This window comes from Callionymus lyra, chromosome 8 (genome assembly GCF_982586985.1).
Source record: "Callionymus lyra chromosome 8, fCalLyr1.hap1.1, whole genome shotgun sequence".
Taxonomy (NCBI): Eukaryota; Metazoa; Chordata; class Actinopteri; order Syngnathiformes; family Callionymidae; genus Callionymus; species Callionymus lyra.
The window spans coordinates 9,723,817-9,745,256 of record NC_141825.1 but is presented as its reverse complement, the minus strand read 5'-3'; the positions used below and the strand labels follow the sequence as shown (position 1 = coordinate 9,745,256).

The 21,440-nt window shown below is 38.2% G+C and overlaps 2 protein-coding genes across 2 annotated transcripts in view; one reads left to right on the top strand and one right to left on the bottom strand.

The window, feature by feature from the left end:
• Positions 1-1,527: 1,527 nt before the first annotated feature.
• pex11a (peroxisomal biogenesis factor 11 alpha) lies at positions 1,528-7,941 on the top strand. The gene is made up of 3 exons (XM_087797075.1): positions 1,528-1,715; positions 1,851-1,963; positions 5,752-7,941. The coding sequence occupies exons 1-3, from the start codon at positions 1,660-1,662 to the stop codon at positions 6,318-6,320; spliced, it is 738 nt and encodes a 245-aa protein (XP_087653201.1). The 5' UTR covers positions 1,528-1,659; the 3' UTR covers positions 6,321-7,941.
• A 960-nt stretch (positions 7,942-8,901) lies between these two features.
• The window catches only part of LOC148073604 (RNA polymerase II elongation factor ELL), a 32,095-nt gene continuing 19,556 nt past the window's right edge, over positions 8,902-21,440 (bottom strand). The window contains exons 5-12 of the mRNA XM_087797071.1: positions 18,991-19,232; positions 17,840-17,964; positions 16,835-16,949; positions 15,599-16,058; positions 13,881-13,944; positions 13,432-13,603; positions 13,296-13,340; positions 8,902-12,732 (exon numbers count right to left, since the gene is read on the bottom strand). Of these exons, the coding sequence (XP_087653197.1) occupies positions 12,619-12,732; positions 13,296-13,340; positions 13,432-13,603; positions 13,881-13,944; positions 15,599-16,058; positions 16,835-16,949; positions 17,840-17,964; positions 18,991-19,232 (1,337 nt within the window). The 3' untranslated portion in view covers positions 8,902-12,618. The remainder of the gene's footprint in view (positions 12,733-13,295; positions 13,341-13,431; positions 13,604-13,880; positions 13,945-15,598; positions 16,059-16,834; positions 16,950-17,839; positions 17,965-18,990; positions 19,233-21,440) is intronic.

Sequence of the window (21,440 nt, the reverse complement as noted above, 5' to 3'; positions counted from 1 at the left end):
GGGATATGGCGGGGAATGGTGTCTTGGGAGGGATGGAGCTGCAAATAGAATAGTTGAAATTTACAGACACGATATTCAATTTCTGCAAACAGGGGCTTAATATCTGTTAAATAATCTACAATAACGTTATTTCTTGTTGAGAAATACGATTGCTCTGGCAGAGAAGGGCTTGGAATTAGTGCAAAATATCAAGACAATTTGCAGAAAAGCTTTATGGTAGTAAGATTAGCTCAACATGCAATCTCACCGTGTTGTCAAACTACTGTTACAGAATGTGCATTTATTTAAATTTTTATTCTCACTTCTATTGAGATAATACACTTGCTTAATACACCCTTAACTAAAGGGTTCCTTTAAAACAATCAGGCACAACTTCTTCTAGATTTAATTTTTAAACTCATATTTATTAGGGCCATTTTTGAGAAAATTACTACTCCAATGATGATACTATGTAGACTTATTTATCATTTATTTATGTCTACAATTTTGCATATTTACAAATAAGATATGACAATGCCCCACAGTTGTTAAATTAAACCGTTAAGAAGGACAATATGCAATCTGATTAGCACAAAATTATATTAATATAATTTGTTATATAAATAGTTTAAAACACCAATGCATTCATTTTAAAGAACTTTTGTTTGCATTACCCATTCAATTCGGCTTTCTTCATTTACTCAATACTTTTCAAGTTGTTTGCTGTTAGTCATTCATTTACATTTATCCAAGGTTGATTATCCTAATTAACTCTGTCAATAAACGAATGTTTAGCAGTTATTTGTGGATTAAAGAAATGCATATATTTTAGTCAGAGTTAAATTTCCTCCCTCTCAAAAAGATTTTAATGATCTGTTGTGAACTTTTTGACAACTCTCATGATTGTTAAATCACATGATTATCCAAATACTGAAAAGGTTTATACTTTATTTTACATTTAACTTATACAATATCGATCACAACCCACAATTCTTTAAGTATGTATATTCTAAATAATTAAGAATGAACTAGGAAACAGGTTGTTTTTTAAATGGGTCAATAGAATTACTTAACTTAAAATTTGTTTTTATATATAATTAAATATTATTATTATTATTATTACAAATAACGTTGTACACATTTACTAAAGTTTTATTTTCAAATATTGTTACTAGAGTTGGAATGTTTTTCGTCTTCCTGGCTGCGATGAAAATAAGTGTGATGTCATCAAAATTCATTAGTATGATTATTTAAAAAAAGTCAATTTGTAAAAAATAAAATAAACTTAAACCGTTTTCCAAACACTGCTTAATTAAATTATGTGGAAAAGATGTCGAAACAAAAGTAAAAATTGTTTGTTTATTTATCTATTTTTTTAATAAATAGTATTTTACGAGGGAAATATATTAATTAATTTCCGTTACCATGGTAACCGTAGAGCGTTCCCATTGGGTCCGTCCTCTAATCTCGCCCGGCATCGACGGTCCGTCCCATAAACATATCCGGAGGGAAACAAACATATAATATATCGAGTTGCACCGGCTGGACGAGTCAGGACGTGTGTGAACTTTCAGGCTCATACTAGATGTTTTAGTATGAACTCCACGAGCTGCTGAGCAGAGGTTTTCCTAACTCTCTGAGTTTAATCCGTTCGGAACAAGTTGTCCTGCTCGAGCGGCCATGGACGCGCTGGGGAGACTCTTGAACCAGAGCCAAGGAAGGGACCGGGTCCTCAGGTACAGCGACTTTTTTAAATGTTTCAAAGTGTTCTTCGGATAAAAGCACAACTGCGTGTAAAAGTCTTGCTTAACTTGACACAGAAGTTGCTCAAACCAAGCGTTTACTTTAATGTTGTAATTCCTGCATTTCAGAACAACGCAGTACGCATGCGCACTGTCAATCCACTTACTCCGAGACACGCAAAGGAAAGAACTTGTTGCGAAATTGAAAAGTGTTGAATCCAGCATGAGTGCCGGACGAAAATGTAAGTATGAGTAAATACCAAAGTTAATTATCTTGTCAAAAGCATGCCCCCCTCCCCCCTCCGGGTAGTAGTATAAAGTTGTATTTTTATTTTCTCACATTATACTTCATGATAGATACTTTATGCTTCATATTATATTCGTACACACAAAATATCATGTAGAAAAAATTGATATAGTTCAAACTAAGTTTTAAGAGTCTTTTCACTGCCAATCATTAACTGTATCGCTTACATATTTACCACAACATCTGTGTTCACCTTTGTCACATTTACTCACACACTGACTTGAGCAATAGCTTCTCTCCATAGCTTTTGACTGAGAAAATGTGTTTTTTCTATTGCTTAAGCACATTTCTAACATCCATGTTCTCAACGGACTCATTAAAACTGTCTTCATCAAATGACAATCACGATGATAATACATTTAAACGTAATGTGCGAGTCTGAGAGATGAAATTACATCTTCTGATTGGATAAACTACTTTTTAATCTGCAGTAAAACATTAAAATAAAGTGATCAATGCTCTGTCGAAGATTAGTCTGGTCTCATTACCAATTATAGCTTCAGGAACATTATGTTCAAAACATGAGTTGACCGTTTGTTTCCAACCAGACATGTCTGTGTGCCGTAGAAGTCTAATTATTGTGAAGGTATTTTTATATTATGTTACAAAAATGTAACTATGAAAAAGAAAAAAAAAACATTTTCATTATATCATCCTCCCACTCAAAGGTCGAGGACATAAATGATGGCACCAGTCTTTTAAATGACTTGAATAAACACTAATTAAAAATCTGAATGAGTCATAAAATAAACTTGATCAGGAAAGTAAATAACCAACAGTGAAATCAATGCAAATAACCTTGAGTGTACAAATACATGAAGAGTGAGCCGGGTGTGTTTGTGTGTACATTGTGGTTTGTGTGTAACACTGTATTACCGAACTTCTCAGTCGAATTAGTATCAGAATTGACTAAATATACTTAGACTAATACTTGTTGTTTCTTTCTTTTTTCACCTTTTGTGAGCCGTCGTATGATTTACTCTCATACTCTCTGTTTCAACCACATTTTTGAAAGGTCTTTGTTATCATCAATAATTCATTCTATAATTCATTTTCTGTGAATTAATTTCACTGCAACAACACTTTCACTTCCCAGACCACTTGTAAATCAAAAGCATCATCTACTGCGACGCGTAATCATAATCATCGTTTTATAATCTTTGTTTCTGATTGTGATCGTTTGATTAAGAAGAGCTTGTTTTGCTTATTTGCTTATTTTTGAAACGATTGGACTGAAAGTGTTGCACAAACTGGTTCCTGCGGTTAAGCAATATTATGTATCTTCCTTCGGTTAGTTCAGTTTCTCTGCCTGCAGGGAAGATCAGTGAAAAGATCGGCAGCTGACACACACACGCTTTTAATGGCATGATTTATCTGCAGACACACACCTGTTCAATGTCGACACAAAATATAAGAAGGGGATTTGTCGCTCCAACGGAGCTCCAGCAACGGTTGTCTGGGCGCCGTTTATCGAAAACTCCTTTAAATCACGAGTGTTTCTTTCAAATGCAATTCTTTTATACTATTTAAATAAGTAGTTTGTAGCTAGTACATCAGAAAATATTGCCACTAAACGACTCTGCAGATGAGAAGTTCACTTTCAGATATGTTTTCTTACTCGTACCGTGTTGCTAACTTTTTATAGTACTTTTGTTTTTGTGTCCGTCCATCTGTGCTCGTAGTTGACTCGCAACAAGGGCTTGCACGATATTGGGAAATATGTGCGATATTCGATACTGGTGTCTTGAATTGCGATATTGATATTAATGCGATATTTCTTCCTTCACCAAGCAAACACCTGAGACGAGATGAAAAGTACTAACAATATGTTGCTTTAGCAAAGGTGGTTGAAAGAGATGAGCGGCTGAATGGATCACACGTGTTTAAGTAGCGCTCATATGTTCTGTGTATATACAGACTTGCGCTAAATCAGCTCGCCACCAATACGCGTCACCATGGCAACCGAGTCTAGAAAGCTGCGTCGCACATGCTGTGTCTCAAATCGCATACTACTCTTAGTATACTAGAAGTTAGTATGCATCAGTTTAGTGTACATACTAACTAGTACGCAAATTCTCCACAGATAGTATGTCTCAAATCAAACACTGCTGTTACACACTAACCGGAAATCACATGACAGCTTCTTCTTCTACTTCTATTTAATGATGTTTCAATCAGCTGTTTGAACACTATCGCCGACACCTGCTGTCAGCACGTTTTGCAACTTTGGAAAAAGAAATAAAGAAAAAATATGAGAATCGAAATAATCGCGAGATATTTAAGCTGGTATCAGCAGCGAAGACGTGTTTATCCTCCTACTGCTGCAGAAAATGCACCTGTAAGTATATGAATATATATGCATTTATATATGACGTAACTTCTGTTTACAACGTCACTAAGATGGCGGCTGTTTAGTGTGGTTAGTGTCCATCGAACCATGCTCAGTTTTGTGGGCGTGTTAGTACGCCAATTTAGTGTGCATGGCGCACTAAATTTCTGTACTAAGAATTGAGACGCACTAACGCACTAAAAATACTAACTTTTAGTACGCTAGTATGCGATTTGAGACACAGCAACAGTTAACAGACAGACTTAAACGACAAAGAGACATAGAAGTACAAATTGGCATTTTTACATCACACGTTCAAAGTGCAGATTAAGAAATGCTTGATTTGACTGATTGATTGATCAATGAAAAATGATAAATTATCGCACATGTTTACCATATGCATATCACACGTGCCAATATTGATATCGATATTTTATCGATTTATCGTGCAGCCCTTCAACAAAGGGTTTCATCATCATTTTCAACCTTCCTGTTCGTGGTCTAGCCCCGTTGAGACAGACATTTGATAACGTAGTTGTAAGATTCTGCTGCAATACAGAGACGTTTCTTTCCTTAAATGCTTTACTTTTACTTTCAGTCTCTCACGAAGTATCATGGTTTTGACTGTAATTGCATGTCCAGGGAATGTTAATAATGGAACTAAGAATGCATCATTTTACATTTGGTTGGTGTTCTGGACTCTTGTCAAGGCTTTGAATGAATGGAACAGCTTCTAACCTCTGACACTCGTGCACCTGACTTTGTTTGGAACTAGCAAGGGACATGCAAACGAAGCGTGTTGATCTGTGCTTTCAGTCCCTGATGCTTCAGTTCAACCCTTTTTTTTTTTTTTCCTTTTGATACAATTGTGGAATCATTAAAGTGGTTGCACTAAGGCCTGACAAAGTGCTTTTCTTGTTTGATAGATTTCCTTTTCTAGTCATTCAAATCCTCAACTTTGCTCCGCTTGAAGACTTCTATATAGAAGGCTAGAGGTCCCTCTACAATCTGTCTGTTTCAAAGTTCTATAGACGTTGATCTCTTGGTAATTTCTTCAACACGTGACTTTCTATCTGGGTTCTGTCTTAATGCCTTACCGATGATGACCTAAAAAGAAACCGACTTTCTTTCATACATTTCATGATATTTTAATCTAACTGGAATTGTAGCTGGTGCTTTTTTTCTTTTTTTTTTGAAGCCTCAGCGATTTCGCTAATTGTCGCTGGAAGGTTGGAAAAAAAGTGGTACGGTATAGATTACTCTCCAAACCAAATAAGGTTACAGATATGTAGCCGATGCAGTTTTACTGTATTCTGCAAAACGCTGCTCAGACATTCCACATGAAGTTCTCTTCTGTTCTAATTCCAATTTTTTTTTTCCCCTCCTTTTGTCAGTGTTCAGACTCGGGAACACAATAAATTCCATTGAAGCTGCCAAACGAAGCGTTCAACTGTCTGACCGGGTGCTGAGCCTGTGCCTCACCACGGCCAACATCAACCGGGCCCTCTACTTCCTCTGTGACAACGCTCTGTGGGCCCAGAACGTCCGCCTCATCTCCCACCTCGACAAGGACCGTTGGAGCACCAACGCCTCTCGCTTCTACCTCGTCTCGCTCGCCATGAGCCTCACCACGGATCTGTACTTCATCGTCCAGCTGATGGCCCGGAAGGCCAGGGACAGACGCTTCCAGCAGAAGATGGACTCGCATCTCAGCGAGTGTCCCGAAGTGGCCGAAGTGGTGATTCCGCGACTGGACGCTTTCATTTTTCTGCTTCTGTCCAGCCTCAAATCTGAGCCCATGCTCGCCCTGGACACGCTGAAGAACATCTGCGACCTCTTCATCCCTCTGGACAAGTTGGGGATCTACAAGTCCAACGCTGGGGTGGTCGGGTTTTGTGGTCTGGTGTCCTCGCTGGTCGGCCTGCTCACCGTCCTACAGCCCAAGTTAAAACTCAAAACTTGATATCGTTTTCACGGAACCGATCGGAGCTCGGGTGTTCGTGAATTCCCTTACTTTGTGAGGGATTTCTTTTTAAATTCACCATGACATAAAATACATACTTCGAAAGACTCGGGACAAAATAGGTGCGAGCAAAAGCCTACGCGTGCATCTAAATCAGTGATTATACTTTAAGTAAATCTTAATGTTATGTTTGTGCAGCCATTTTGTTGAGTGATTGGAGTAAAATGACAAGTTCATGTCAAAAAACGTTAGAACACAAAAATATTACAGTCATCAGCATTTATTTGTTTTCGGTCGAGCCTCCGGTTCTCCTTGACCCCGAGATAATGCGAGGGGTAATCAGTAGTGGTACTTTAAATAACTCTTAGATAGATCAGTAGATCAAACTTTATTGTTCTCTCTCGAGGTCTCCTTCGGGAAATTGTTTCTTGTTTCTCTTGCTTTTATTTGTGCAACCATTTTGTTGAATAATTCAAGGGTACTATTGGGTACTTTCGATTGAAAAAGATACACCGGGACAATGTGAAGCCATTTTTATCATGTTATAAAATCAAGGACAAGCAGGTTAATGATCGATGCAGGTTCTTTGCTAGTAAACCAACGGGGAGTGCTGTTAGCTATACCGCACACTAGTGATGGGGTTAATGGGGCCTCATGATGCGTCATGATTCAGTGTCATAATTTTTGAAAGACCACTAGATGGCACTCTCGGTTTAAAAATGATGCCAATTTTTGTTGGGTTTGTTGGGCTCAGAGTCAACTATTTTAATGCAGACAGTGCCATCTAGTGGCTTTTCAAAATGATGACACTGAATCATGACGCATCATGAGGCCCCATCAACCCATCACTAGTGCACAACAGATAAAGTCAACTTCTCACTGTTGCTTCTCCACGTTCTTGACATGACCTGGAACTCTGGTCAAGGGTTCTTCAACTAAAACCTCTAATGGAGTTAAAGAGATGTTCATACTTCTTGGCTTATATCATTTGTACTTGCAGTACTTGTGTGACCAAAAACTCACTTCTGGAACTTTTTAAGCATTGCTCAAGGGTTGCTTTTTTTAAGTCTCTAAACCCAAATTAATTGTGAAAAATTAAAGGAAACCGTGTTCATGCTCTGGTGGAGATGGTTCGACTTCTCTTTCCTGCACAACTGGAGGCTCAACTATTTTAAGATGCTTGAAGTGCCAAATTAATATTTTATTTGGAGATAAAGGGACTCGTCTGGACTGGGAATTGTGTTAAATTCAGGGAAAATAAAGGGTCCACATATGTTCTGCTGCGACGCTGATAAGCTGGGAACATTTTTTGTTCTCGAAGCAACCCAGGGGACGCATGTAGTTTTCGACTGTGGGTGCAGTGATTTATTTGTCAGCGGTCTCTCATCACGTTGACAAATGCAAGCAAAGGTCAGGAAGCTTGTCGCCCGTGGTATTTGTCGGCCCTCACACTTCAGTATCAGGTCTCACGTCCCAGGTACTGAAAATCCATTATCCGAGAAAACTTTTTACTCGGACTTTCACCCTCTTGCCTCGTGTCTTTTCTAAAGAAAGACGGGAGATAATTTTCTATGCAAGATAAGATAAGAGACCTGTGTGATCTGCTGGGATAAAAAGATTGTCGTACAAGCTGCTATTTTAAGGTATAAGGTAGATATACTGTTGTTTATTTTATACTTCTAAAGTTGTCACAATTCACTTAAGTGTTGAGATGTAAATGATAGATTTCTGGAAAGAAAATAAACATTTTATGAATAATGTGTTGCACTTGTTGCTCTTTTGAGAGACAAATAGACCATGAAACGGTCCTTGAAGACATTTCAGCTTTCAATAAAGATGTTCAATTATCTTTATATCTTGAAGTTTCTACACGTATTCATACATTCATTTAGTCAAGTTTAATTAAAACTATACTTCAAATCTTCACGTCTTTGTATGTCAAAGGGGAAGAACTTTACTCCTTAACAAATACGAAAACCCATTCAAAACTGAATAATTATGTTGATCCTTTTTATGATTATTCATTCATTCTAAGTTATTATTTTATTTATTTTTAACAAAAAATATTTGTATGTATTCACGTTGATAAAAAGTTGTATTCTCCTATAATAAAAAGCAATATACTTTGGAACAGTACCAAGGTTATGTTTTCATGAATTATAACCATAATACATTTTTATCCGGTAACAATGGTAGTGATTTTCTTCCATTTTTATTTTATTTGTTAGTTCGATCATCTATAGCATTGTAACAAATAGATATTTAGATATTTTATTTGAAAAATCTTGTATTTTCCTTAAATTATATTTATAAAAATTTCTTTAACTCTACTATCCTTTATAGAGAGGACCGAGGGAATATGAACTTCTTAGTGTTATTGCGTATGTTACACTGTATCGTTCTTAAATATAAAAGCAACGTAAACCATGTTTAATCCAAGTCCGTGTCTGGAAGAAAAAGTGAAGCAACACTGCCCTCTAGATGTCGTTCGTGTGTATTACATTTCATTGAGTTATCCATCACACTGCTCGCATGTCTGTGGAAAAAAAAAGTTTATCGTGTCAAACTCATTGATGAGGCGTTTGTTTGTAGGTCAATTGCATTTATTGAGTGTTTGACTTCACATCGCTCAGTGTTCAAACGTCCTTCCAGTACCATAAACGCTCGTCCCGTGGACTATTACAAACAACAGATGAAAATGAAATCCAGGCATTTCTCCATCATTCATCGTTGCTGTGAAAATGTTCCAGTTCTCCAGGATACCATGGTAATGCCAAATTTGCATTTATTTATTTAAGGCAATCGAAGCACGAATCAACGTTAGAAAAGCACTTTTTTTTTTAAATAGTGGCAACAGTTGCTTGGATCCGTCACACCTGGACTGAAAAAAGGCACATCAGTCTCTCTCGCTACAGTAGAAAACATCACAGCGTCTCACGAGCACACAGGGCTCGGTCTCCCCCCAACAAATAAACCGAATAGCACATTTACAAACTTCAATTTTAACATCCTAAGATCAGAAGTAATTTCTTCATGGCGTGTTTTGAGCTCATCAGGTTTGGACAGTTCCAGAAGTGAACCCGCCTCCACCTGACCTTCCCTTTGACATAAACACCAGTTCAAAGTGATTGAAAAGTGACTTTTTTTCAGCGTCTTTTGTAACAAACGTTTCGTCCTTGAGTGGGTTTTCGGTTGCTTGTCTCGAGATCTTTATGAAAGTAGTAACACTTGTCCCGTGATATTTGGTCCTGATGATGGGATGTTTGCGATATGACATCAGTGGACACGTGATGGTGATGAGGCCGTGGATGAGTGACAGATGGTGGGTTTGGTCAGCAGCATAATAATAAAAAGATAACCCAAAAAAAAAGAGAAAAGGGGGACTAAACTTTAAGTAGGAATGTTGTGTATTATCGATTTAACACTGGGTGGCAGCTTCACGGCGATGAACGGTAAAGTGAAAAGTTAAGACTTGTGATGATAATGTCACCCATGTTACACCCTCAGCCTCCTATAATACTCCACAAACATCCTTCAGATGAAGATTGCAAAAGTCACTCTTTACGTCTCCACTTGTGACGCTCACTTGTACCTAAAAAAACCCTGATGTCCCTTTTTGTGCTCCACACCTGACCCGTCCTCACAGCAGTCGGTGTGGTTTTTCACCAACATAACAAGCCAGGACGACCAGGTAATCCCACTGAAATGGTACGATCCACAACACATGAGATGGAGGAAATTTAGCAGCTTTTTTTAGACCAGTAGTTTTTTTTTGGCTTTTCACACTGTCCACCTGATGATCCTCTTGTATTGCCTTAGTGTTCACTGTATGTGTTGCATCTTCTCAATGTTCTCTGTCAGGTACGGTTGAAAGTGACTTAAAATTTGCTTTATGGTTGAAAACAGTTGCGTTAAGTGGTCCCTCGCCTTCCGCGGTCTCCTTATTTCGTAGGTTTTTTTGTTATGGCACACTGTACTGCATGTTTAATTACATTGTAGTAGAACTCATTCGAATACTAATTAATAAACACCGCTCTATTAAGAGATGCTACAATGCTGTATTTATATTACTGTACGTCTGTGTTGCGATGACAAAGGTCACCGACAGCTTTAATTGGGCGGCTGGGCGGCAAAGCACAAGCAGGTGTTTAGGTCACGGTTACCGAGATAGCATTTATGCAATGAGGGATGTTTTAAGAATAAAAGGAGGGACCACTGTTTTTCTACGACACCATTGAGTGCTGGAATCAGAATTAAATTTAAACAGACGTAAAATGATGATGATTATAATTATTGCTTTTTTATTTCTATTTTTTTTAAATAGGAGCCTTGTGTATCGTACAGTGTTGTTATTAGGGTTGCATATGTGGTCACCATGACGACGCCGCGGCTTATATGGTGGAGATCGGTGCTTAAGAATCTAGGAGTACTAGTATTAAACTTGTGGTCGAGTACCAAAGAACGCAGTGTAAAAAAAAAAAGGTACTAACAACTCATGCCTCGGTTCAGGTCGGATCAGTGTGTGTTCCTCGTACAAACATGTACCTCATAGTCAAGTGGATCTACGACCCTCTCGATCCTGGCGCCAGGAGTAAAAAAACAGACACTCTAAAGCGATCCGTCATGATTGAGCCGCTACGTGGAGGGTTCTACTTCATAATGGTGCTCCGCCCTCTAATGGCTTCGCTATTGGTTTACTCCGAGGCGCCGCCTAGTCCCAAACCAATAGCGAAGCGGTTAGAGGGCTTCGCACCAATTTGTAGAACCTGAGATTATGATAGATAACTCAGGGGTTTTTGTTGGAGAGGTCTCGGTCGGGATACCTCAGGGTTTAAGACACGATACAGCACAATTAAAAACGCATGTAAAAAAAGTCAACATTACAGGAAACACTTGAAACTGTGCTGCTCAACCGGGAAACACCGTTTGCATGTTTAAGGCTATTTCACATAGAATAAGACATACGTGTGTTTTCGCTGATATCGGTTTGATTCTGTTGCTTCTGTCCGTGTTTTTGTTGTTGTTGTTGATAACTAAGTCAAACTAAATCAATACTTGAATAAAGCAACATCCATGTTTGGATAAAGCTGGTGAGGAGAGACGAACACTTGTTGGTTAAAAATAAAGAAACTGGTTCCAGGTCAGCAACGTGTGTGTGTGTGTGTGTGTGTAGACGTTTGATGAGAAGGCAATTCTTGGTCAGCTACAGGTGACGAACACTCGCTGGAATAAGATTAGTTTGAATCCAGAACTGATGATATCTTTAAAGAGAGTTAAAGTTGAATGTGTTGTATTCACTTGAGGGAAAAAAAAAAAAAAAAAGTTTCTGAATGTTTAAATAAATCAATCAATTTTTTTTAAATGTATTTTTTTCATAAATAGATTTTCTCCTTCGTGATAATTCAAACATTTGTCTCTCTTTCATGAACTGATTTGAAGTGTATTAAATAATAATATATTTGTTTGAATCTTTAATCTTCTTTTTCGTCCACCGGGGGCAGCGATCACAGCCCAGATCACTTTAGCTGTCTTCTCTCAACACAGGTTCTACTTTGAGTCTCTCCCAGATGACTTAGCTTCTCACCCAATATATCCTGCTAAAGATAATGAAATGTGAGAGTTGGAGATCATTTTACTCGACTCTTTTCCTCAACGTTAGTCCCTACGACATAATATTCATCAATAATTTGGTACTTTGTAAACCAAACAACTCTGTAAACAATCACATACATTTTTATATTTTCTTTCTAAATTCTTTTTTTTTTGTATTATAATATCATTAATTCTAATTAATATTTTACTTGTATATACTTTTCTGTTTCTGCCTCACAAACTAAACCTCTGCCATACATGAGATCTACTTTATCTTATTACAAAGAACACTCTTTTAAAAGTGTCTTTCAGTCAGAAACACTTTTTTTTCCCCCCAAGTGAATGCACTCTCCACTGCCACTGATTGTACCATCGACTTATACTCGATCACGAAGAACCAAATGAAAAGGAACCCACGAGTGAAACCTCCAAAAAAGGTTTTGGTTTTCCCGTCTTCAACTGACCGTTTTACAGCAGAACAAATATGACAGTGACTTTAAAAAGTTAAAGGGGGCGACGCTCTGATCACTAGTCAGTGGTCTCGGCTCACCTCCGACCCCTCGCTCCTCGGTTTCATTAACACTCGGGAGGAATAAAGTGAATAGTGTTTGAGGTGACCTCTTGGCCCCAGCAGGGGGCGATCTTTGGGTCCCTTTGTTAAAGTCTTTTGGTCCAGTTTCAACACCCCGCTGAAGAACGACTCTGGTCATGACGCCACTTCCTGCGCCCGGTCGTAGTCCGTGATCAGGGCTTTGATGTGCGACAGTTTTTGATGGAGATACTCGCACCGCTTCTTTTCTTCCCGATAGCCCGGAAACTTCTGGAAAGAATTGAGGGTAGATTTTAATTTGGGCAGTTATAGTCAATGGTAATAGTCATATTTAAAGATGCACCATTTTTTTCAATTCAAACTGTTTACTGAAGTGGGTCAGAGACGGTAGTTGCGTTCATTTCTTTTCAATACTGAAGTACTTTTTAATGCAACCAGAAATAGAATGTTTCATCACGAGTAGGCAGTGAGGGCCACCTTGTGTAAGTAATATCATTATATCTAATAAGTTAAATATTTTATTTAAAAATGAATTTAGGAACACAAAGATATTAGTTGTTTTTTTAAAGGTATTTATAAATATTATATTGCATTATTTTCAGTTTTTTAATATTGTTTTTTTTTTTTGGAAAGATTATCTACTTTATTTTCATCATGAAAAGTTAATGAAAATATATACTAAATATACTAAAAATACATACTTTAGATTTTAATTTCTAGTAATTTAATTAAAACATGTATTTTATTTATTTAAACATGGTGATGATGCAATATTAAAGATTCAGTGTTCGCACACTTTCACACACCAAGTAGAGAAAACTATAAAAACGTACTTTCTTATACTTCCGGTACTTTTGTAGTATTTGGTCTGCCATGAGCTGATGGAAGGAGACACAAAGGTTAGACTAGTTGTTTACTGGCTGGGTGTCCTTATATGGCTGTTTAAAAAAAAAAGAAAAAAGAAAGTACCTTGTACTCTTGTGTTCCTGGCGAGAGCGTGTTGATCTTCGAACCCAACTGAACAAACATTTCTGTGATGGCCCCGATCCGGTCATGAAGAGCTCTGTACTCGTCGTACTCTGAACTGAAGTCTTCCTTGTACTTCTGCCGCTGCTCCAGGCCGGTTATGGGGCTGTATTTTCTGCAAGAATAATAAAAGAAAGCGACCGTTTAAAAGACGCTATTGAGTGCGGCGTTGAGATTCCTCCAGTAGGGGGCGCCAAATTGTACCGAGTGAGAGCCCGATGACACGTCACTAAACAGCATGTGGACCAGATGTATAAATATTTTTCAAAGAGGATTTCTGGGAAATATCTGACACATGCCTGTGTTTATGTCGCTGTAAGGAAGCTGAACCTAACAATTGTAAGTTTCCTGGATAAGAGAGTGAATTTCTCGTATTGTGTGTAAGAACTCACAATAAATAGTCGGGCGAGTCCTTCGGTGTGCTTTGATTGTGGAGCATTTTCTCTTCTCTGTGATCTGCAAGAGAACAGACATTCAGTAAAAAAAACATTGGATTTGTATTTCGTCCATCTGAAAGTAACATTTGCTTTAACAGGCTCTCACCGAGTTAATGGTTAATTTTTGCTTTCCCTGATCGAAAGTCTTATCAACCTTTTACGCAACGTGCCACGGATAAGAAACTCCTGGAAGCTCGTCTTTTGTCCGACAACCTTCTTTTACGCAGAAATGTTTCTTAGTCCGACAGACACCCTCTGACGCACGCCTGGATAATTATAGAATTAAGTGTGTCCCGGTTTAGAAGATTATTTAATTACTTTGTGTTAGATTTGACCCAGTTTTGTCAGAATGGTGCGTCTGAAAATCCCTCGGCTCCGTTTATCGCCGCGATTGTCGAGTCATGAAAATAACACGAGTGGTCGGGGGTTTTTTTCACGGTGAAAGCTTCTGGTTTCTGTCTATTCTTACCATAAGGAAGTTTTATTGTTCCCTTTAGTCAAGAAGCTGTAAAAGTGTTATTTCAGATACAAAGCTTGAGCTTGATTTGACTTCTTATAAAGACTATATGTTGTCCATTCTTTAAGCACCGTTTTGGGCAGAGCTGGGAAATGAGATATTTGAAAGGACCTCATTATATACTAGGATTAACTAGAGGGGAAAAAAGAATAAGAATAATACTTGATATTGGGTGAAAAAACAAGTAAATCACGTAATATGCTACAAATAAGGTTATCAAAAGGTATGACTAGGAGTTTAAAAAAAGGCTTATGTGATTATGTACTTTGTATTTTTTTATAAAGATGAGAATCTTCAATGTAAATAAATAATTTTGTGAGGATTTGTCCATTTTAGTACCATGACATTAACATAAAAAAGATAATAATAATAAAAAAAATGTATTAGTTGTTTAGTTCTAGAACAAATGGAAAATTAATTCCTTAAAGTAATAATTGTTTTTAATCCAAATTGAACATGTAAATAACAAATAATAATATTTATATAAATGGAAGGAGTGCTCTGGGTTAGCTGTCATTAACATTTTTACATGACCAGTTCCATAGTTTCACTGAGACCTTGTGGCCACATAAATGTAAGTAATGATCTCCACAATGGCTCTTATTTTGGGCGATAATTAATCGTACTATGTTAGAAGTTGCCACCAATACTCGATCAAACTTAAACAACATCCGTCTGTTGTGATTAGAGGTGGTTTTTAAAGGGCCAGCAGGAGCGAAAGTTGCCTGCTGACTCCTCGGACCTCAGGTCAGACATCTGCTCTGTTGTAAGTCATCAACAGAGTCCAGTGTTTCAGCGTACAACATTCCACCTGACACCGAGTTCTGATTCCCTCGCGCAACTATCCATTTTCGAAAACAATGCAATAAAAACATTGATTGTTGGTGATACAGTTTATGATTTATACATGACCATGCATGTTTGTACGCCACCCCTAGTGGATAAAAACCTGCCTATCCTTTAATATCTTTTATTAAAAATAATAACAACCATAATTATAATGAACTGATCATCTTGTTTACTCTCTCAGATTTAAGTTGTTGACCCTGAAAAAGGAAATGTGATTAAATATTTAAAAAAAAAAATTTAAAATTCACCTAAAAATGAAATGGAAAAACACCAAAAAAGAAACAGAATTCATGATTTCTGGGGTTACCTGATCTGATATTTTCCTGGTTCTGCTTCAGGTCCGGGCTAGTCTCGATCCACTCGGGTTTTAAACGCTCCCTCTCCTTGTCTTTGTGCTTTTTGGACTTTTTCTTCTTGTGTTGGCCGTTGGAGAACTGCTGTTCAGTGCAAATGGAATGCTTGGTCTGTGGGGTTTGGGGGCTGGCGACCGCCGGGGGCTCTGTCCTGTCCGGTTTGGGAACCGTGGTGGACCCGTTGAGTTTGTGCGGCGAGTACAGGCCATTTGTGCAACCCTGCAGATGATTGTTGGTTTTGTCGAATTCTGGCTTGACGGGAACACTGGTGTTTCCAGGTGTGAGGGAGCCCCGCGCCCTGTTGACGCCCGAGTCCGTGTGAGAGGGCGACTGCAGGGGCGCGCACGGCGGGTCCAGGAGTCTCTGTTTCTTGGGGGTCTGACAGTTAGAGGGGTCTAGGGTCAAAGGTCGCTTCTGCAAGGACAGAGTAAAGGTCAGTCAGAACAGAATACAGTAACGTACAGAGGTTCAATTTTCCATGAGGCCGAATACAGATAAATAAAAAAACTTAACATAATAAGAATTACAATAAAAAAATGGATTTATCTAATTAAAAGTACCTTTCTCGCTTTTATTTTTTAAAATGTGTATGTCTTTATACATTTTATTTAGAGATTCTCAATAGAATTTGAAGAATTATGGGTAAAAACTCTTAAGTATGACATATATATTAATGATATAGGTATAGTTTACAAGAAAAACAGGCAGAAAAAATGTGAAAGACAATAAAAAGGTAAAAAAAAAAAAGAGTCCTTGGAGTCCTAAATTCAAGAGTTACACTTTTTTTTATTTTTAATTTGACCTCTTTCCCAAGAAAAATAAATAATACCTATATTTGAGATGAAAACAAGTACGATGTAAAATCAAGGGTGTGTTTGAATAGAATTGAATATAACATTAAAGATATTTCATTATATAATAATATTGAATCCCTACAATTATGATTAATTCAAAAGTTTTAGAAATAAATTAATAAATTAATAAACAGCAGATAAGACAAAGTATTATTAAGAAGAATTATTTCTCCATGTTAGTTGTATGTTGTTGTATTTTTTTAATCAGATTCATGTTGACTCTTGTTAGCTTTGTCAGATAGCGACTAGAAGCTAAATGCTAATGTTGAAATACTTCTAGAGTCAATTTAAAGAAGGGAGGAGACGTGTATAATTGTATATTTGAAGGGAGTTTACCACTGAGAGGCTCTTCGCCGGGCTGAGCTGTGTCGGCGACTCCCCGGGAGTTTTGGGGAATGAATGCTGGGTTTGGGGGCTTTTTAGAGGACCACTGTGAGGCGTCTGGAGTTTCCTGATGAGACATAAAGAAGGAAAGTATCAGACGGGTGACCGTGCGACCAAAGAAATGTAGGTCACAAACTCCACACTGTGATGGATTGACCGCGAGTAATTACTACTTGAAGTAGCGCAGCATCTCCGGATTAGACAGCGGCGGAACCTCCGGGCGAAAACTAATAATCCCGGACAGACTAAATCAGCTGTTAAAATCTCTGTCGTCGCATGTTTCTGTCACGTGTTTTTTTTTTTTTTCCCTCCCCCGCCTCGACCACAGAGACGAAACAATGGCGGCGGTTTTAACCTCTCTCGGACCAAACCCTCATCCCCTGTAATCTGCTTCCTACAGCTCCTTCCTCATGCAACAAGTCCCTCCCTGGAGGATTCTGAAGAAGAATGACGTTTAAACGCTCAATAAAAATGACATTACAGCCCTCGATACTTGTTGCGGCGAGCGCTATAGTGGTCGTAATCTTCTTTCTACTTTCACATATTGTCAGGGGGCGTTAAAGCAGCCAGCAGGAATGGCAAGTCTTTCCAAATTAGGCACATGGCCTGCTTGTTTACTGGCAGGCAGGGGGGAAGCCGTAAGAGGAAGCGCACCCAGAAAAAAAACTGGGCTTTGCTCTTCTGAACCGGCCGTGCTAACGCCATCTGGCAACACAGAGCTCAGAATCGTTTACTCCGCTCTCATGCGTCCGCTTGAGAGACTCGAATTCCTGCTTGATCACAGGCCGCGGCTTCTGAAATGTCAAAACACTGGGAAAATGATCTCGATCCTAAGAAACATTTTTGTCCCGAAGCCAAAAAAAACCCGCTTCCAAAGTACTAACTCGTTTTTTTGATCATTGTGGTCTATCAAGAGAAGATTCTCTCTTTATAATCTTTTTTAAACACTGGACCCACCTGCTCAGGATTCTAAATAAAAGCTGCTTCTCCTCCTCCGTGTATCCAGGCCAGTCCCTCTGGACGCATCTGTACAACTCGTCCTTCAGGGAGTAACTGTGGTCTTTGGAGTTCAGCTTTCCCACCTGGAATAAAAGTGACAAGTCTCCAGATTAAAACTCGTCTCTTCTCGTGTCTTCACAGTAAACAGTTAAACCCCCTGCCCTCGTGTAACCGGAGCCGGCTGATACAAATCAAGCCAAACAAACCGCTTTTAACTCTGGTCAGGAGCCAGAACACAGCTGGAGACGTCCCGCCCCAGTCCTGTCAAAACACCAGCTTCTCCCGGGATAATTAAAGTGCCGCGACAATTACTGCGTCTGCGGCGTCTCACGTGCACGACGGTCACGGACGGGAAAAGAAAGTCAGAGAAAGGTGACTTTTACTCTCAACAGCAGCCAAAACCTGTCCAGCTGAGAATTCTATTTGGCCCATGATACGTTTTCAAACATTCTTTTATTAAAGTCAAAAAGTCTGCTAGGAGATCTCAGGTCTAATCCTATGAGCAGAGTCTGTCACTAAAATACAAATCATTTTGACATGTTTTTGACAACAAGCTAGCTTAACTTTAAACTTGTTTTCTATCCATGTTTACTTCAATTTGCATTATAACTTGTAAATTCCCTAACTTTTTATGACTCACAATAATTAATGAAATAATAATAGTATTTTATTCCCCCTTATATTAAATTTGTAACATATTTTGAGTTATTTACCAATTTGAAAAATGGAGAATCTTCAGTATTTTTACTTACAGTATTTCATCTTCTTCTATTTTGTACTTGTTTATGTTTAAAAGCTACAGAGTGGAAACTATGAGGCAGACTTGAGAGCAAATATTAACTCTTGCGAAGATCATTTTAGAATGTTGTGTTTTTCTCTCAATATTTTAGTCCTACTTTTTAAATATTGGTATCTTTATACGTTTTTTAAGCATTTGAAATATTGGAGACGTAGAAACTACATTCATTCAATCATAAAGAAGGTGTCAGGACATCCCACTTAAAACAAAGCAAGATAGACGACCTAAAACCGAAAATACAGTTAAGGAAATCCAGGAAAAGGTCGATAATTTGATTAGTCAGCCAAAAAACACTTGACAGATGTCTCACCTCGTCCAGCACAGAGGTCAGGTCAGCCTTATCTTTGGAACTGGCCCGCTCCCGTTCCAACCACAGGAGCAGCTCGGGTTTCCTGTAGGGTTTTAAGGCCAGCAGATGAATGACGCGGTCCCTCAGGGGCCGGTGTGCCGCCGAGCTGGGAACCTGGCTCCTCTTGTTGCTCGGGGAGTGCTTGTTGCTGCTATCTGAGCCTGATACCAAACCCTGCTTCCTCTGGACCTTCACACACTTGCCTAGGATCAAAACAAAAGCCTGTTTTAGTTTGACATTGAGGGAAATAAAAGACTTGTTTCTGGCACAGGGAGTCAAAACATCTCGCGTATATAAACCTCCCTTTTCATCACATGACAGAACTTTGCTTTATCTCCCTTTAAAGCTGTCATTGGGGAGTTTTTATTTCTACATGATGGACTTGTTTCTTGTTTGTTCATATTATACCAGGTTTTTTTTAGGTGGAAACATCTCAATCGCTCATGATTCATTTGATTTCTTCTTTTAAAATGAAAAAGTATCACAGCTATGATCACATTTTATGTCAGGCTATCACCTATGAGCTTCATTAATGTGATTCCTTTTCAGCATTTCTGTATTTAATGCCAATATATTTAAGAGCGTGTCATCATATTTCGCTGGAGTCTTCTGGCCACTTTGACGAATCACGCCCTGATTATGAGAGACAGGCCTACACATGCCACACAACCTGATACACTGTTATCTTCATTAAATCTCTCTCCGCCTCACAAAAGTCAGCTGCACACGAGCGTACTATCAATCTAGAAAAAGAAAAAGAAAAAAAAAGTGCTTCCCTTCATGCGTGAACATATAAGCACGTTCAGTCACGTTTGGCTACTGCTGAGTAAACAGGCGAGCATTGGAAAGCGAGGCAGCTGACAAACAGAGCTCCTTTCTCTCTGTCGCAGAGTTAATTCAGTTCAGGCTCACCGCTTATAGATATCTGCAGACCGTAATCTCATTACCTCTTTAAGCTAGACTTGGGAGGTTACTGCGAGTTGAAGACTCGCTGGGTATGATTTGCAAATTGAAGAGGGCGACCACAAAATCAGCGGATACGACTCCATGTATAGAGACGACGTTAATATTAAACGTTACGATCTCTATCGTCTCTTGCTCCGCTCGAGTCTTGCAGGAGCATGTTTTTCACACTTCCAGAAGCCGAACTGACGGAACCAGTAATGCCACATTTCATACCTGCAGCAACTTATCCAACAGTTACAATTGTGTATATCTTAAGAGCTATTAGGAGAGAAACCCTTGAGCTGCTGCTGTAGACTGATGCCTTGCTAATGATAACAGGCAAGTAAACAAATTGTTTATTTTCAGCCTTTCTTCAGCTCCTGCAGCGTAACGACCGTCGTGTCTTATTATGATCAGGAAACTTTGAAATAATGACAGAAGTATCGAGGAACAAATGAAAGAAAAATGTAATTTTTAAAGAAATGATAAATTATTTCATTCTTTTACTTTTAAATGTTGATATTATTCACCAAGGAACTATGTATGAGGTGACCAATAAAAATGGAATATTCTGTCAAAAATACGTGAACTTAGGGACATTTATTTTTTTAACTAAATTTGGAGACTGAAAATATAATTGTTAGCTTGATGTTATAATTTATAAAAACGAAAGCGAAAAAGGCCTCATGTTAAGATTCATACACCAACTACATTAATTTTTTTAAACAAAAAAAGGACAGGTTTGAAAAAGTGACGGTAAAAATAATAGCGGGCCCAAGACGGTGCCGCCACGATTGAAATACTTTATAACAGCATTGCAAAAATAACTTGACTCACTTCACTTTTCTTTTTTGAAACTATAGCTCGCAGTTTCTTCCTGCAGTAGTGGAGGAAGAACTTTATAAATAAGTAGCTAGTTAGTTAGAATAAATACTGATTTGAATGAGGAAATAGATGTGGCCCCCTGTGTCTTTTAACACATGCTAGATAATGTAACAATGCACTTTCTTTAGCGTATCTGAAACCTCGTCATTGGTTCTTTTATCAAAATTTTTGTTAAAAAGGTTTATTTTATTAAGAATATTCTTGCTGGTTTCTTTAAAATATGAACTGTTGTTTTAAATGTAACATCAACCTGTTCCCACTAAGAAAACCCTCCATGGAATAGTCACAGATTCCCCAAAAAAGTCAGCAGGTTACACAAGATAAAACTTGGTAAATGTAGTTAAAATAAACTGAAACTAACCAATGTATTTCTTTTTAAACAATAACCTCGATTACTGTTGGCTTACACTCTTGTTGTTCAGATGTTGCACAAATTAAAAGCCCAATTATTTCAATCACTCGATGCAAAACCTGATCAGCATGAGACACATTTTTCTCATTAAAATGGTGTTATTGAAGGCTGCCTGAGGAAACTGCTCAAAGTGTCATTGATGATTCAAAAGGGAGCGTTTTGGTCAAAT

Coding starts and splice junctions, on each gene's coding strand:
- pex11a (XM_087797075.1), top strand. CDS start 1,660: ATGGACGCGCTGGGGAGACTCTTGAACCAGAGCCAAGGAAGGGACCGG. Junction 1,716..1,850: donor GGAAGGGACCGGGTCCTCAG/GTACAGCGACTT, acceptor CCTGCATTTCAG/AACAACGCAGTACGCATGCG. Junction 1,964..5,751: donor CATGAGTGCCGGACGAAAAT/GTAAGTATGAGT, acceptor TCCTTTTGTCAG/TGTTCAGACTCGGGAACACA.